The following is a 14,612-nucleotide window of genomic DNA, read 5'->3' on the forward strand; positions in this document are numbered from 1 at the left end:
GGAAAAGTCACGCCACAAATAGCCTACAGTCCTACTAAACATTTGGACCTGTAGGTTACAGCCTTAAGGTGGGCAGGTGGCCTTTTAGGGGTTTATATATTTGTTTTATATCTAATTATTATTTTTTACTTGGGTGCAGGATGGTAAAAACCCCATCGTGGGTGGGTTTTCAGATAGATTTGTAGAATGGGCGACCCATGGGGATATTGTGTTCTCCTGATCAGTTCTGTCAACGAAACCAAAAAACACAAGACTTCCTTTACAACTCTGCAACTCAGTATCAGGAATTCCTTACAACTCTGCAACATTACTGCAGTAATGCTTACCTGGATGCCATTAGTTTGTAAGTGATAAATATCTAATTTTCTAATATAAAAGTCATATTTATCTGTTTCATTCTCCATAATTGTGAACCTGGTTAATGTTTAAAAAGGTTCCTGGGTCACTATCAGCTACAAATTGGGAGACATAAATTGTAGGAATTGGATCCAGACCAACATTACAATGTTGGTAGTCGAGGTCCAACTGTAAACTGGAAAGAGCTAGGCACTATTTTGTGATACTTTATGATGACAACATACTCTGATAGAAATTATTCTGTTGGAACCGCTCAAAATGACGAAAGGAAATGATACCCCTGAAATCTTTTCTGAAAGTGATCCATTTTATCAAAGGTTAGATATATATATTTCTTCTTTCTAATTTTGATCATGTATCTGTATTTTACATTTGTGAATCACGAAGTTTGTAAGATATGAGAAAGAAATCGTGGCATTTGTGCAGGTATACGGACTCTGATGAATGCACCTATAGTGCTCAGAGTCATCTGGAAATCCATTTGAAGACAAAACATACTGACTAACATACGCGGGGTTGAAGATGAAACATATGAAAGGTAATTCATGATGTGTTTTATCTTGGGGGTCTGAGGCGTGTCTTGTTTTTGGGTTGTAATAAATGCGTAACGCTTCATAAAAGGGTTGGTAGGTTCACCGGTCAACCTACGTAGTTAAATGGGTTAAGTAGGTTGCAACCTGAACACGAGTCATTTCTTAAACGGGTCAAGTATAACAAACCGAAACTTGATTATCTTCTTGTTGTGTTCACTCCTACTTTCATCCACTATCTGTATCTAATTAGTCATATGAAAAACCTATATTAACTTTATCACCACTTTTTGGCCGCATATCAACAATCATGGGATGGTCAATCATCAGATAATGTTGTAAATTAAATGTGAACTTTTGTGAGTGATTTTGAGATATGTATAACTGTGAAGGTCGGTTTTCTTGTTTAACCAAATTGTTATTTTTGTCACGGGTCCCAGTCACCAATACACTACTAAAATAGGTTTTATATATGAAAAGCTGGATGCCTTCAAGGGCTTTATTTTTGTATTTTATATGTTATTATTATTATCTTCTACTTGGGTGCAGGATCGTAAAAACCCCATTGGGGCGGGTTTTATCAGATAGAATGGGTGTTCCCTTGATCAGTTCTGTCAACGCAACCTAAAAACAGAAGACTTCCTTACCTGTTCCCATTGGATTGAGTTATCCTGACAAAGGATAAAATAAACGGTAAGATGATTATTCTTGGAGAAAAGTTGTGCCTAAATCTCGGATGAGATAATGGAGGCAAAGTATTGTGGTGTTTGGCATGTATTGTGGTGGTGGGGTAGTGTTTTGAGTCAAAGTGTATTCTTGCTGGTGTTTTCTTTTTGGGTGTTTGTATCAGTTGTACTTGCTAGGCTTAACTGGTTCTTTTAGAATTTGAATAAAGTGGTGTTTGGCTGTTCAAAAAAAATTGATCTCTGCTTAATGTTGTTGTTTTGCAGGTCTGTAAGCCTACGGAAGGATGCCAGTGGTGGAAAATTGCCATTTTAATGTAAGTTATGTTATGTATCCTATCTTTTAATAATAATAATAATAATGATATTATTATTATTATTATTAATAAAGGTAAAGGCCACTAATTAAATTAAATAATATAATATAGTATTATCAATGGTGGAAAATTGTCATTTTAATGTAAGGTATGTATCCTAGTTTTAATAATAATAATAATAATAATTAATTTAATTATTATTTTAATTATAATAATAATTATAACAATAATAATAATAATAATTAATATATATAGTATAATGATAATTATTATTATAGTTATAATAATAATAACTTATTATAATAATAATAATAATAGTTATTATTATTATTAAAGGCACCTAATTAAATTAAATAATATAATATAGTAGTATTATCAATAAAGTTAAAGAAAAATGTTTGAAAGGAAATGAAAAGTCCTTCTTGTAAAACACCACTAATTAATAGTAATAAAGGACTGCTACTTTTTAAGTAGATACCATAAAGAAAAAGGTTGGAAAGGAAATGAAAAGTCCTCCGCCACTAATTAATAGAGGACTACTACTTTTTAACTAGATATACCACACATATCGACTAAATGTGAATTTTGTTTTTTTTTTCCTCTATAAAACCACACACACCAGATTCTCTCTGCTTCGTCTTTGAGACACAATTTTTTATTTGAATGGCCGAGTTCATATATAAATATAAAGATCCCGACAAGAAGCTGAGACAATCGAGATTACATAGCTTCCTCTACATCCAAGGTTTTTTTTTTTTGACCCTGGGAACCTGTAGGTGTAGGGTACGTCAAACCCGGTACGATCCTTTATTTATTACATTATGTATTATGTTTATTGCATTATTATTATTGTCTACTGATTAGGCCCATTGGACTGGGTGTTTGTGGAGCTAACCCCTAACCAGGCCTGGCCTAATAAAGGTTAGGGTTCATGATGGTAGCCATGGAGTCCCTATATAAGGAGCATTTATCATTCATTGGAAGGACCTTCTCTTGGACCCTTGGCTCCCACATATTTTTGTGTCCGTAAGCAAGAGTTCATTCTCTTAGCAGTCACCTCCACTCCCCCATTTTTCTATGACAGATCCGAGTAACCGGAGAAGAAGATCAAGGCGGTGGTTCGTTCATCTTGAATACCGGGGAACTTGGACATGGATCCGACCCGGATCCATTCCATGTTTCTTCATTGGCGCCATCCGTGGGACACGACAACGATTACTCTTTGTTTTTCGTCTCGGTTCTCAAATCTGTTCATCAAATATTCTAGATCTAGGATTTTTCCTCCGAGAAAAATCCAGATCTGAAAGTATACAAGGAGAAATACCACCAAACTTTAGGAAAAGCCCATTAGATGTGTGACTAAGAAATACATTAGATCCTAGATCTGAAAATAATTTCTCTTTTAGAGGTCAAAACACTCTAGAAAGAAGATTATTCACATATCTGTACATATATTCTCACAATTCCATATCTGTGTTTTTATATTTCGGATCTGTACAACAAGATCCACACCCTTGAAGAAATTTATTACAAAAGAAATTTATTACAAAAGAAATGACTCAATTTTTTATTTGAATGGCTGAATTCATATATAAATATAAAGATCCTGACAAGAAGCTGAGACAATCAAGATTACATAGCTTCCTCTACATTCAAGGTTTTTTTTTGACCCTGGGAACCCACTTCATGGTAAACCCCTGGTTCCCCCAATACCCAGCTAACCGAGGGGAACGGGTAAAAAAATGGATAACCTTGCAAGCACTCGGGCTGGTGGGATGTAGAGAGTAGGCCCCGGTGGGAATCGAACCCATAACCTCTAGAATGAAGGTAACCCATTTGAGACACAAATACAAGTCGTGATGGCTTGTGTGTTGGAAATGATCTTTTTTTATACAAATGCTCTCTTCGATTTTATTCTTCTTGTTTTTAGTATCATTATTATTAACCACATGTAATTTGTAATTTGTTCCAAGAGTAGATGGGTTTTTAGACCCGTTTTTCCGATTTTGCCCTGCATACCACCCTCACTCCAGCACGAATGCTTAATGAAACCCTTCCAAAATAGAGATTTTTGCGCCGTTTTGTCTCAATCACCAGGTATCCACCTCTATTTACCTCTTACAATAGTATATTATTGTATCTGTTACCATATTTGATTCAGATTTCAGTCCATTTCACCTCGTTATCCCACACTAAAATTTCAACAACGATTAGCTTTATAAAAAATGAGCATTACTCAAATGTTTGCTACAAATGGTTTGGTTTTTAGTGATTTTCAACTTGGTTTTTGATTGAATCTAGAGATATTAGTTTGTTGAGGCCTGAATCCTAACTTGTGTTGTAGATTAGGTTTTGTTTAATTGTTTTTAGGGGGTTTTATTTTTACCTGATTCAGAAGTTAATTGCTACTACTTTTAAACTATACCAGGTCAAACTGGGATTGGTCAAAACTTGAAATGTCACTCATCGATATTAAAAAAGAAAATTTTGCTGAATTTGAGATACTAAACACGATTACCAAGCATACTATTAATTTGTTTATTCCTAAATTAATTCATCACTCACATTTAACATTTTCGCCCCTCTGCAGCTGTTGAATACTTCATATGGAGGAAGAAGAGCTAACAAGATGCCTCCTGTTGGTTGTTTTTTTTCCCATTTATCAGTTAGTTTAGGTTTTGATATTCCATTAATTAGTATATATGTTTGATGTAAACAACCAATATTTAAATCAGTTTGTGTTTGGCATCATACTTTGTTATTTTAAGCAGTCATGTTTGATGTAAGGGTAAAGTTAAAATACATCATCATCATCGTACTCAGTATATCCCACCAATAGCAAAGCTATGGTAAAGTTAAAATACAAAGGACAACAAAAATAAGAAGGGTGAGAAGGAATCCAGTTTATTGATCATAAATTTGAATGATTGAGATTAATTTAATAAATAAAAATTGATGAAAATAACCCACATTTGTTGACTTTCTCTCTCCACATGTAAGCCACATGCCAATTTCCCCATCATTTTAAAATGTCCATAACTTTTTCATACGACATTATTTTTTAAAAAAATTCACCATAATAATAAGCGTTTTTTTATCTTTAATATTTATATAAAAATTAAAAAAAAATTAATGAGTTTTTTAATTGTGGTTTTTTGTTGTTCATTGTGTCATTGTGTAATTTGTTGTTTGCTTATGTTTTACATTTCAAGTCATTGTGTTATATATATTCACCATTGTGTTTTACGTTTTAGGCCATTGTGTTATACGTATTCGCCATTGTGTCTTACGTTTTAGGTCATTGTTTTATACGTATTCACCATTGTGTTTTACGTTTCAAGTTATTGTATAACATGTATTAATGGCGAAAAAAGACACAATGGTGTGCGAAAAGACACAATAAAGAAAAAAGACACAATGATAAGCGAAAAGATACAATGGTGTGCGAAAAGACACAATGAAGAAAAAAACACAATGACGAAAAAAATGATAAGCGAAAAGACACAATGGTGTGCGAAATGACACAATGAAGAAAAAAACACAATGACGAAAAAAAAATGATAAGCGAAAAGACACAATGGTGTATGAAAAGACACAATAACGAAAAAAGACACAATTATAAGCGAAAAGACACAATGACGAAAAAAGACACAATGGTAAGTGAAAAGACACAATGGTGTGCGAAATGACACAATGACGAAAAAAGACACAATGATAAGCGAAAAAACACAATGGTGTGCGAAAAGACACAATGGTGTGCGAAAAAAGACACAATTATAATCGAAAAGATACAATGGTGTGTGAAAAGACACAATGACGAAAGAAGACATAATTATAAGCGAAAAGACACAATGATGTGCGAAAAGACACAATGACGAAAAAAGACACAATGATAAACGAAAAAGACACAATGACGTGATTTTTGTTTTAAATTTTATATAACAAAAATCATACTCATATTAAAGATAAAAAAACGCTTGTTATTATGATGAACTTTTTTTTAAAAAAAAATATCATACGAAAAAGTTATAAACGTTCTAAAATGATAGGGGTATTAACATATGTTTTGCATGAGGGGAGAAAAAATGTATACAATTACCTTTATACCCTTTTTCCTTTGGTCCTCACTTGACACATGTCATTTATTTATGGCTTCTCACACTTCTCATTTTGATAACCCTGTGTAAAATAACTTGACCCTTGATGTAAATACCAGTTACACAACATCCTCTTTTGAATTAAATGAAAATATAATTGACTATGAGTACTGATAGGAACCAATATTCAACAACAAAAGAAATTAAGAGGTTTCAGTTTGTATCCATGGATCTCAATTCGGGTTAGAAAGAGATCCATGACCCAGATTAAAGGTTTCCACCACCTGCAGTTTAGCTAGAATTTAGGGACGTGGGATAAGACTAGAATTCTATTATATGTATCGCATATCAAGTTCAATGGAAGGGTGGTTGATTTTGTTTTGATAAAAGAAAACTTTCTGTGTTCTTGAGTGTGAGAAACTGGATTCCATTGCTAATTCATGTTTGGCACTTGGGTGGTGATCTTTGGACTATAAGCTACAATTGAGTGGTGTTTCTCTATATTTGTACACGCTTAGATTGCTCAACGGTTGATTGAGTTGTGTGGTGACTGTGTATCTCAAACACTACCGTTTCCTATCCGTTACCTTCAAATTCATCGATCTAACCGTTACAATAACTGGTTTTACATCAAGTACCACATAGAGTTAATGGAATATCATAGGTTAATAATAAATTGCAAGAGCTAACAAGATGCCTCCTGTATTTACCATAGGTTTTTTTATTCCCATACAATTTTTTATCTAAAATCCAAAATTTAGGATTTGATATTCCATTATTTAGCATATATGTTTGATGCAAACAAACTCCTTCACAACAATCTCTAAGTCATTCTGGTTGTGTTTGGTAATATACATTATCTAGTACCACAAAGAGTTAAAGTTTTGATCAATATAAACTGTTTTACTTTGACCACATAGGTTGTAGAACTTGATTTTGGGTAAACTTGATTCTTTTGCAGGGGCTCCCATGCTCGTCATTATGTTCCACCCCTTAGTTTGCAAATTCTGGCCTACTAACTATGAATTTGTTATCAAGGATGCAGATAGAGATAGGTTATCTAAGTTCATGCTTTATCCATATATAAAAGAATACACCGTATCTGTTTTTTATGTTAAAAGGAAATGCTTTTTCTGGTTGGTTCCCCTTCGGGCTCCATTTTCAAAGTTTGAAGAGATCGTCGAGTAAGTGGTTTCTTTTAAAATTCTAGAAATGATAATGAATCTCGAAGTGGGTCAGTTTGGTTATTCTGGTTATTCTAAACTGTATTGTTTTTAACATGAAGTTTGTAGAGGCTGTGAAGATAAAACTACCGTTTGAGATCATACTATTGCAGTACGTGTCTGTTTACTATATGATAATAATAATAATGATGATTATAAAGTTATTGTTAACTTTTCTTTGCTTTTGAGAAGGAAGCTGAGGGTGATTGTTGGCTGGATTATTATGTCTTCCTTAGGCAAGCATCATGCCGTCATTCTACGTATGATTTCAGAGTAAGTGTTCATAAAATTCTTATAGTACATTTTTTAAAGATTGTATGTTAAATATAAATATATATCTATAATTTTTGTTTTGTTGTTAGCATTGGTTTTTTCATAGCGATTACCTTCAATATTGTGAAGTTCTGGATAAAATCTTCCCCTCTACCCTTGCTTGGCTCTTACATGCTTTCTTTTGTGAGGTGAGTCTTTAAATGTTCAATTCTATATATATATATATATATATATATATATATATATATATATATTGATTTTGACAGTTTTGATTTCATGAAATAGGAAAATGAAGGAATGGCTCCCACTTCCTCGTCCTTCAGTAGCAAGTGTGGTAAGAATCTTGTGTTTTTTATGGATATTATTTTTGGCATTTATGTTCTAATCTTTGTTATTTTAGGTCGTTGAAAATGTTTCTAGCAACCTCTCAAGAATATATGGTGCTATGCTTGGTATATATGCTGCGAGGGAGAATAGGACCTTTTTAATTGCGTCTCTTTTTATTATTATTGGGTTCATTGTTTACATGCAAGTTATAGAGGAGATTTAAACTTGATCTTGTTGTATGCATCTGAGGTACTGGTATTTAGATGATACTTAGTTTTTTTGGGACAATGACATATATCCCCCTATTTCATTCTCTAATTACATATATCCACCTCTCTTAATATAATTTTGCAATTGACAAGACTACCCTTCAAATATAATTTTTATTGGCTCATCATAAACCATCAGTCTTCCTCCTTTCATACGTTGTTACATGACTTCATTATCTTGATTGACTGTTCGTTCATACAATCACTGTTATACTTTAATTATTATTATTATTATTGGTTTTTGTTTTATGTGGCATTAATGCGCATAAGAAAAAAGTATATCCATGACTGAGTTGTAGATTAACTCCATATATATGCATAACTGAATGTTATCTACTTTCTGATAAGTGTGCGAATATGGATTTTATGGAATTTTTTTGGAACTCATTTTGATTGGTATGTTAATGAAGAAATAAGGATCCACTCCCCGGGTATGGGTTCTAGATCCAATGTGTTCACAGGGTAAGATACGATAATTACTACCAATGATATGAGTGTGACTTCTTAAAGTCCAATGACCGGAACCTGCAAAACAGACACCGTGAGTCTCGTTACATGAAGGACAAGAGGGGGGGTCTTCCTGTAACCACCCTCCGGCGTGAGAATCAGTAACGTTCGTAAATGGAGAAAGTACTGAAGTAAACAGACTAAGTGTAGTCAGAATGCAAGTGAGTGAATGAATACCTCATACCGTTTGACAAGGTATTTATAGCCGAAGGATGTAGGAAGGTGATTGGGCCAGCTGTCCTCTTCCAGAAGATCTTTGATAACTGCCTAGACGCGTGTCCTCTTGTGATAGGTTGAGTTATACGTCCCATGTGCATGGGTATAACAACCTGGACACGCGTCGCCCAATGATAGGATGGATTGCACCCTGGCCATGTGCACGGTTATAACAAACTGGCCAGGTGTCCTTTATTTATTGGCTGTTTAGTTACGTATTCCCCAAGTAAGAATCATGAACCTTCTTCTAGAGAGTATTTGAGTGATGACAGCTGTCCCGCTTTGTCTTCCAGATGTTTAGGCGAACAGATATTCTGTCCTGCGGATGACTTTTGAGGATGCCAGGATGCTTCCGCGTGTGTTGTGAGGACGTTCCTCCTCGTTCGTGATATGCGGGTGGTCCATGTTTCCCACGGGTGGCTTATAAGAGGATTCTCTGTGACCCGGGGGTGGTACTTAAGGGTATTTAGGTCTTTTTGGTATCCTACCTCTACAAGTCCCCCCAGTCCAGTGTTTCTTCCATGTGAAATCTTTATGCGGGTGAAATTCTAGACTTAATGCGTGTTGGGGATTTTTATTGTTCAGAAGTTAGGTAGAAATTTTCTTCTGATGGTATGGATAATCATGAAAAAGGGCAAGTTGACCACTCGCATGCGCGTGAACAGGTGATGGGACGTTTTTGACGGTTGTCACTGTACCCAACTGTGCAGCTTTTTCTCTTTTCCGAATTTCCCGCGTGACGTGGCGTATATTGATTGGGCGATGATTTTCTCTCTCTACTGTTCATATCCCATCGCATTAATTGCGATGGGTATAAAAGGAAGAGAAAACTTCCTATTGAAGCTTTATCGCCTTTGATTTTCCTTCTTTGTTCTCCTTTTGATCTATAGCTTTGGAATTTCTTCATAACCCTTATGCCAAAATCGCCTGCAATGTCGAATGTTCAAACCGAAGTTGATGAGATAGAAATCTCTTGGGACCATTCAGAATATGAGAAGCTCCTGGAGACGTATGGTATTCCACCGGAATGGGAACCGGAATTTCCTTCACCAGGCTCTATAGCCAGCTTATCTCCACCTGGTAAAATGGCCGTGTATGCCGATTTCTTTACCTGTGGGAATTTCCGTCTTCCTTTGATGAATTTCTTAAGAATTTGCTAACCGCTTATGGGATTCATTTGTCCCAACTACATCCACGTGCTATGATGCGAATCCGACACTATGAATTTGTCTGTATAGCACGGGACCTGGTGCCACATGTTGATCGATTCCCAGTTTTCTACCGTCTTGCCATCCGTGATGGCTGGTATTCCTGTCAGGGATTTTCTAACCGAAGTATTGGATATGAGGTCGAGAAGGTGCCTTCTGACTGGCGTTGTAAATTTTTTTGGATTTCGGAGGACATGGTACCCGTTGCCATGGTCCGTCGTCCGGTCAACTCACGTCTTCCGGACGTTGCTATAGCTGCTCACGAAGGTCGTGACTGGTTCCGTACCCTAATGATGGAACCAACGCCAATGCGGGCACTGCCAGAAGAAGCCCTGGTGTGGGCAGGCATGAGTCGCTTATGGGCCTCAGAATTTATGGAGTCTATTTTTGTTGACTTATATGAACGTAAGTTATTCTTACTGTTTTTTCTTTTTTTTGCGATGGATTCTATAATTAAATTTTTTATCTCCTCAGGTCGGGGTTCGATGTTCAATGCCCTCTTTGAAGATAGGGGTTGTGTCCGACATGGCATCCGGGATGCCGGTGAAATGCCTATTCTCGAGAAGACTAAGTCCCGCTTCTTTTTTTCAAAGAAGGTGCGGGCTGAGCCCATTGTCTCGAACACCACCTTTGAAACAGGTGCGTATGTTCTGAACCCTCATCCGCTTTTTTCTATTACTTCTGACGGGACGATCTCCACATTATTGTCGAGTGATGATGACGGCGATAGTTCTGACTTCTCGATCTCCCAAGGAGAGAGGGAATCTGATGACGATACACCTGAACCTTCTTCTGTCTCCCATTTGTTGACAGAATTAGAGAAAAAGAGAGCTTTTATGGCTTTCCAAGCCGGACAAGCGGGTGGCAAGACTGCGGATGCTGAGGCGGGATCTTCAAAGAAGAAACGAAAAACCCATCGTCCTAAGAAGCTACAGTACAGTCTTGCCGATCGCATTGACACGGTGGAAGGTATATATTAATCCTTTTAAGTGTTATACTTTCATAAAATGTGTATCTCAAAATAACTTTTGTTTTTGTAGATCCACTAATCTTCGGGGAAGATGTCTCTGAGAAGTTGCCTACACCAACCCCTCAAGCTGAACATCAACCACCTCCCTCTCCAGAGAAGAATGTGGAGGATAAGCCTCTGACTCCGCCTAGCACTGTTAACACGGAAGATCAACCATCTTCACCTTTAGTTGAGGTTGATGTAGAAGAAAGAGTACCGACTCCTCCAATTGATACTGCCACTGTAAAGGGGGCTAACGTCCAGTCTGAGATTGACAATCGTTTTAACTATCTTTTTGAGGCTGGGGATGGTACTGGTGGTCAGCAGGACAATCCTGCTGTTAATGAGGAGGGTTACATGACTGAGGAATCTCCTCCTCAGCCTCATCCTCAACAACTTTTTTCAACCCCAACTCGCCTTAAACCTTCGGGTTCTCGTTACTATGGTGATACGGGCCTGGGTGATACACATGAATTGTTTGTCTCTCCATGGGGGATTACTAACGGGTCACGGTTCTCCCATCCTAGAACTTGTATGGATTTCATTGAACATTGTACACCGCCCGCTGAAATGGCATATCAACGTGACCTTTCCCGCCATGATCTTCACACGAATGTAGCTTATCATTTAGCTAATGCTCTGGCGGGGAGCCAGGAAATCTTAAGTGAGTGGCGTATTATAGGTGGGAAGGTGGGAGAAGCTCGGCGAGCCACTGAGGCTGCCAAGAAGGAAGCTGAGGAGCATCGGAATGCCTCCCAAACTGCTAGGTGGAAACAAGCCGACGCGGAGAACGCCCTCAAGAGTGAGAAGGATCGTAACGCAGACGCTGCTCGACGATGGAAAGAAGCCTGTGAAAGGAAAAATTCTATTCGTAAAGCAGATCGGGCCAAGGCTCAGAAGGATAAAGATGATTTAGCCCGCGCCCAGGAAACCAACTCCTCATTAGAGAATCAAGTTGCTTTTCACGGTGCCCGAATTCATGATCTTGAGGAGGAGCTAAAGTTGCAAAAGGAACGAGTCAGTCTTAAAGATCAAAGTGCTGCTGAAATTCAGACTGCTTATGACTCTCTCCTCAAAGCTCATGAGGAAGCTATTGCGGAATCGAAAGAATTCCAAGCGCGGGCAGAGCGTGCGGAGCAGGACCGTCAGTGGTTCCTTACTCGGGGAGTTGATGCTGTAAGTTAATCTTTATCGTTTATTATTTCGCTCTTATTCTTTGATATAGGGAACTTATGTTTTTGTCTCAACAGGTCGTTCACCATATTAAAGGAAGTGAGGAGCTGAATGATAGCTTTGCCAATGTGATGGCTGCTTCTGCATCCCTTGGGCGTGTTATGGGGTTTCACGAAGGAGTGAGTTATACTCGAAGCAACCGCACATTTCAAGACCATCCGCTATATGGTGTAAACGTCAAACAAGATCGTGCGGACTGGGTCAAGGAGCATGACACTTTAGTGTTTCCTTTACAAGATGCGCTTCCGGAGTTTGCTTCCGTATACGGCGGCGTACAACTTTTGAAGAGTTACCTTGGGGAGGAATCTGAGGATGATTCCTCAGAAGATACGTCGCAAAAGGCTCCGGAAGATCCATCAGGCTCGAACCCTTAGGATATTCTTAGATTTTTATTACTTGTAATTTTTCTTTCTCATTTTTTAATTATCTTTTGAATAATTAATGAGGAAACCTCTTTGAATTTGTGGACATTCAACTGTTTGGAGAAAATATCTCCAAAATATATTTTTGAAATTTACAGCTTTTGAAATGTTCAAATGTTTGGATAACTATGATGACGTGGCGGAGAGAGAAGCTCATTGAGGACAACTGATAAGACGTGTCTGGCGTCTTATGACAGCCTGTTTTCACTATCTTGAATTTCCCGCCTGACGTGTCAACCGTCTGGCGGTCCACCGTTTCTCTCTCCTCTGTCACTCTATGGATCGCATTAATTGCGATGGGTATAAATATAACCCTTGCGGTTTCCACTTAATCTTTATCACTTTCAAATTTCTCTCCAACGCTCTAGACTTTCTAACCTTCTCTGAGATTTCTTCTCCTTCTGATATTTCTTCATCTTCCTATTATTTAAATGGCTAAAGAAAATAAGGGTACCCCCACTATAAACGAGGTTGAAGTATGCCTTAGAGAAGAAGATTATAACGACGTTGTAAATGTGTACGGATTGCCGACGGAGTGGGAACCGGAGCGTCCTGCTAGTGGTTCTATTGCCAGTAACCCTCCTCCGAGGAAGATGGCCGTATACGTAGACCACTTCACAACAGGGAACTTCCGGATTCCGGTGACCAAGTTTGTCGAATCGATCCTGACGACTACGGGGTCCATCTCTTCCAGATCCATCCTTGTGGGATGTTGAGGATTCGGTATTTCGAGTTCTGTTGCCAATCTCGCAATCTTGAACCGACTGTTGGCATGTTTGTCGTTTTTTATAAGATGACCTTTCATGATGGATGGTACAGTTTTGCATCCATCGAGAAGAGGACCATAGGTACGGAGTGGCTCCGTAGCCTCCATGGCTGGAAGCCAAAATTTTTCTGGATCCGGGAAGACGTCATTCCCTTCAAGATGACCAAACGCAAGGCGGACGCTCCCATGCCTGTTGTTCCCGCCAGTGCTTATGAGGGCCAGGCGTGGTATAAGACGATGATATCCACGCCAACTCCCCTGCGCCTAATTCATGAAGGGGCAATGGTGAGTGCCAAGATGAGCCGTTTGTGGCCATTTCCCAAGTTGGAACCGTATTACGAAATGACCAATAAGAGTAAGTTTCGTATGAAATCTGTGTTTCTTTTTTATTATGAACGTCCAATGCCTGACTTGTTTTATTCTTTGTATAGGTGAGGGTTCCGCCTTCAGCACCTTGTTGGATCATGAAGGGGGGATGATGGTACGTCGTCCGATTGAACCTAGGGACGACCCCTTTTTGGATCGAACCCGCAACAATTTTTTATTCCCTAATACCCTTCGTCCGGAACCTTTGGTTTCCGAACCTATGTATGCCAAAGGTGAGAAGTACGTTCAAGACATCGTACTCAAAGGTGAGGGCATTTTGAAACCCAAACCTATGACTGCTATTACTTCTAGCGGAGTGATTGTGCTCTTTTCGTCTAGCAAAGAATCATCACTTTCTGAAGAAGCTTGTTCAACTAATGTTAATAGAGCTGTGGACTCATCTGCAGGTCTCACTCGCCAGAGGGATGCGTCTAGCCAATCGGCGGATCAAGATGATGCTACAATTGAAGCATAAGGTAAGAGACCTGCGTCTGATGACGTCACTGCTGAGGGTGATCGTCGAGCGAGTGAGGCGGGCATCTCCAAAGCGGCTGGAAAACACAAGGTTAATCCAGTCAAGGTTATCTCAAAGAAGAAGAAATCTAAAAAGACAAACCCTGCTGCTTTGGGAGCTCGTTTGGATCAACTCGACGCTGACGATCCTTCGTTAGGTAAGCTAAATCTTTATTGTTGTGAATTAGAATGTTTCTAACTCATTTATTGATGTTTTTCAGTGAACCTGGATAACCTCTCTGAAGGTATTTCCGGTTTGAAGGATTCTCCGCCACCACCGCCTCCTAATACTGCCA

General features: G+C 38.1%; 1 protein-coding gene across 2 annotated transcripts; it reads left to right on the forward strand.

Moving 5' to 3' along the window:
- The first annotated feature begins 867 nt into the window (after positions 1-867).
- Positions 868-8,207, forward strand: LOC143594725 (uncharacterized). Of its 2 annotated transcripts, XM_077073963.1 has the most exons (6): positions 4,610-4,680; positions 6,104-7,039; positions 7,106-7,319; positions 7,400-7,480; positions 7,570-7,668; positions 7,766-8,207. In XM_077073963.1, the coding sequence occupies exons 3-6, from the start codon at positions 7,264-7,266 to the stop codon at positions 7,863-7,865; spliced, it is 336 nt and encodes a 111-aa protein (XP_076930078.1). In that variant the 5' UTR covers positions 4,610-4,680; positions 6,104-7,039; positions 7,106-7,263; the 3' UTR covers positions 7,866-8,207. The 2 variants fall into 2 exon arrangements, with proteins under 2 accessions (XP_076930079.1, XP_076930078.1); XM_077073964.1 differs by lacking the exons at positions 4,610-4,680; positions 6,104-7,039 and adding an exon at positions 868-895.
- The last annotated feature ends 6,405 nt before the right edge of the window (positions 8,208-14,612 follow it).

This window comes from Bidens hawaiensis, unplaced genomic scaffold, assembly GCF_021521415.1.
Source record: "Bidens hawaiensis isolate Kalapana, Puna unplaced genomic scaffold, B.hawaiensis_p1.1 tig00044102_1, whole genome shotgun sequence".
NCBI lineage: Eukaryota > Viridiplantae > Streptophyta > Magnoliopsida > Asterales > Asteraceae > Bidens > Bidens hawaiensis.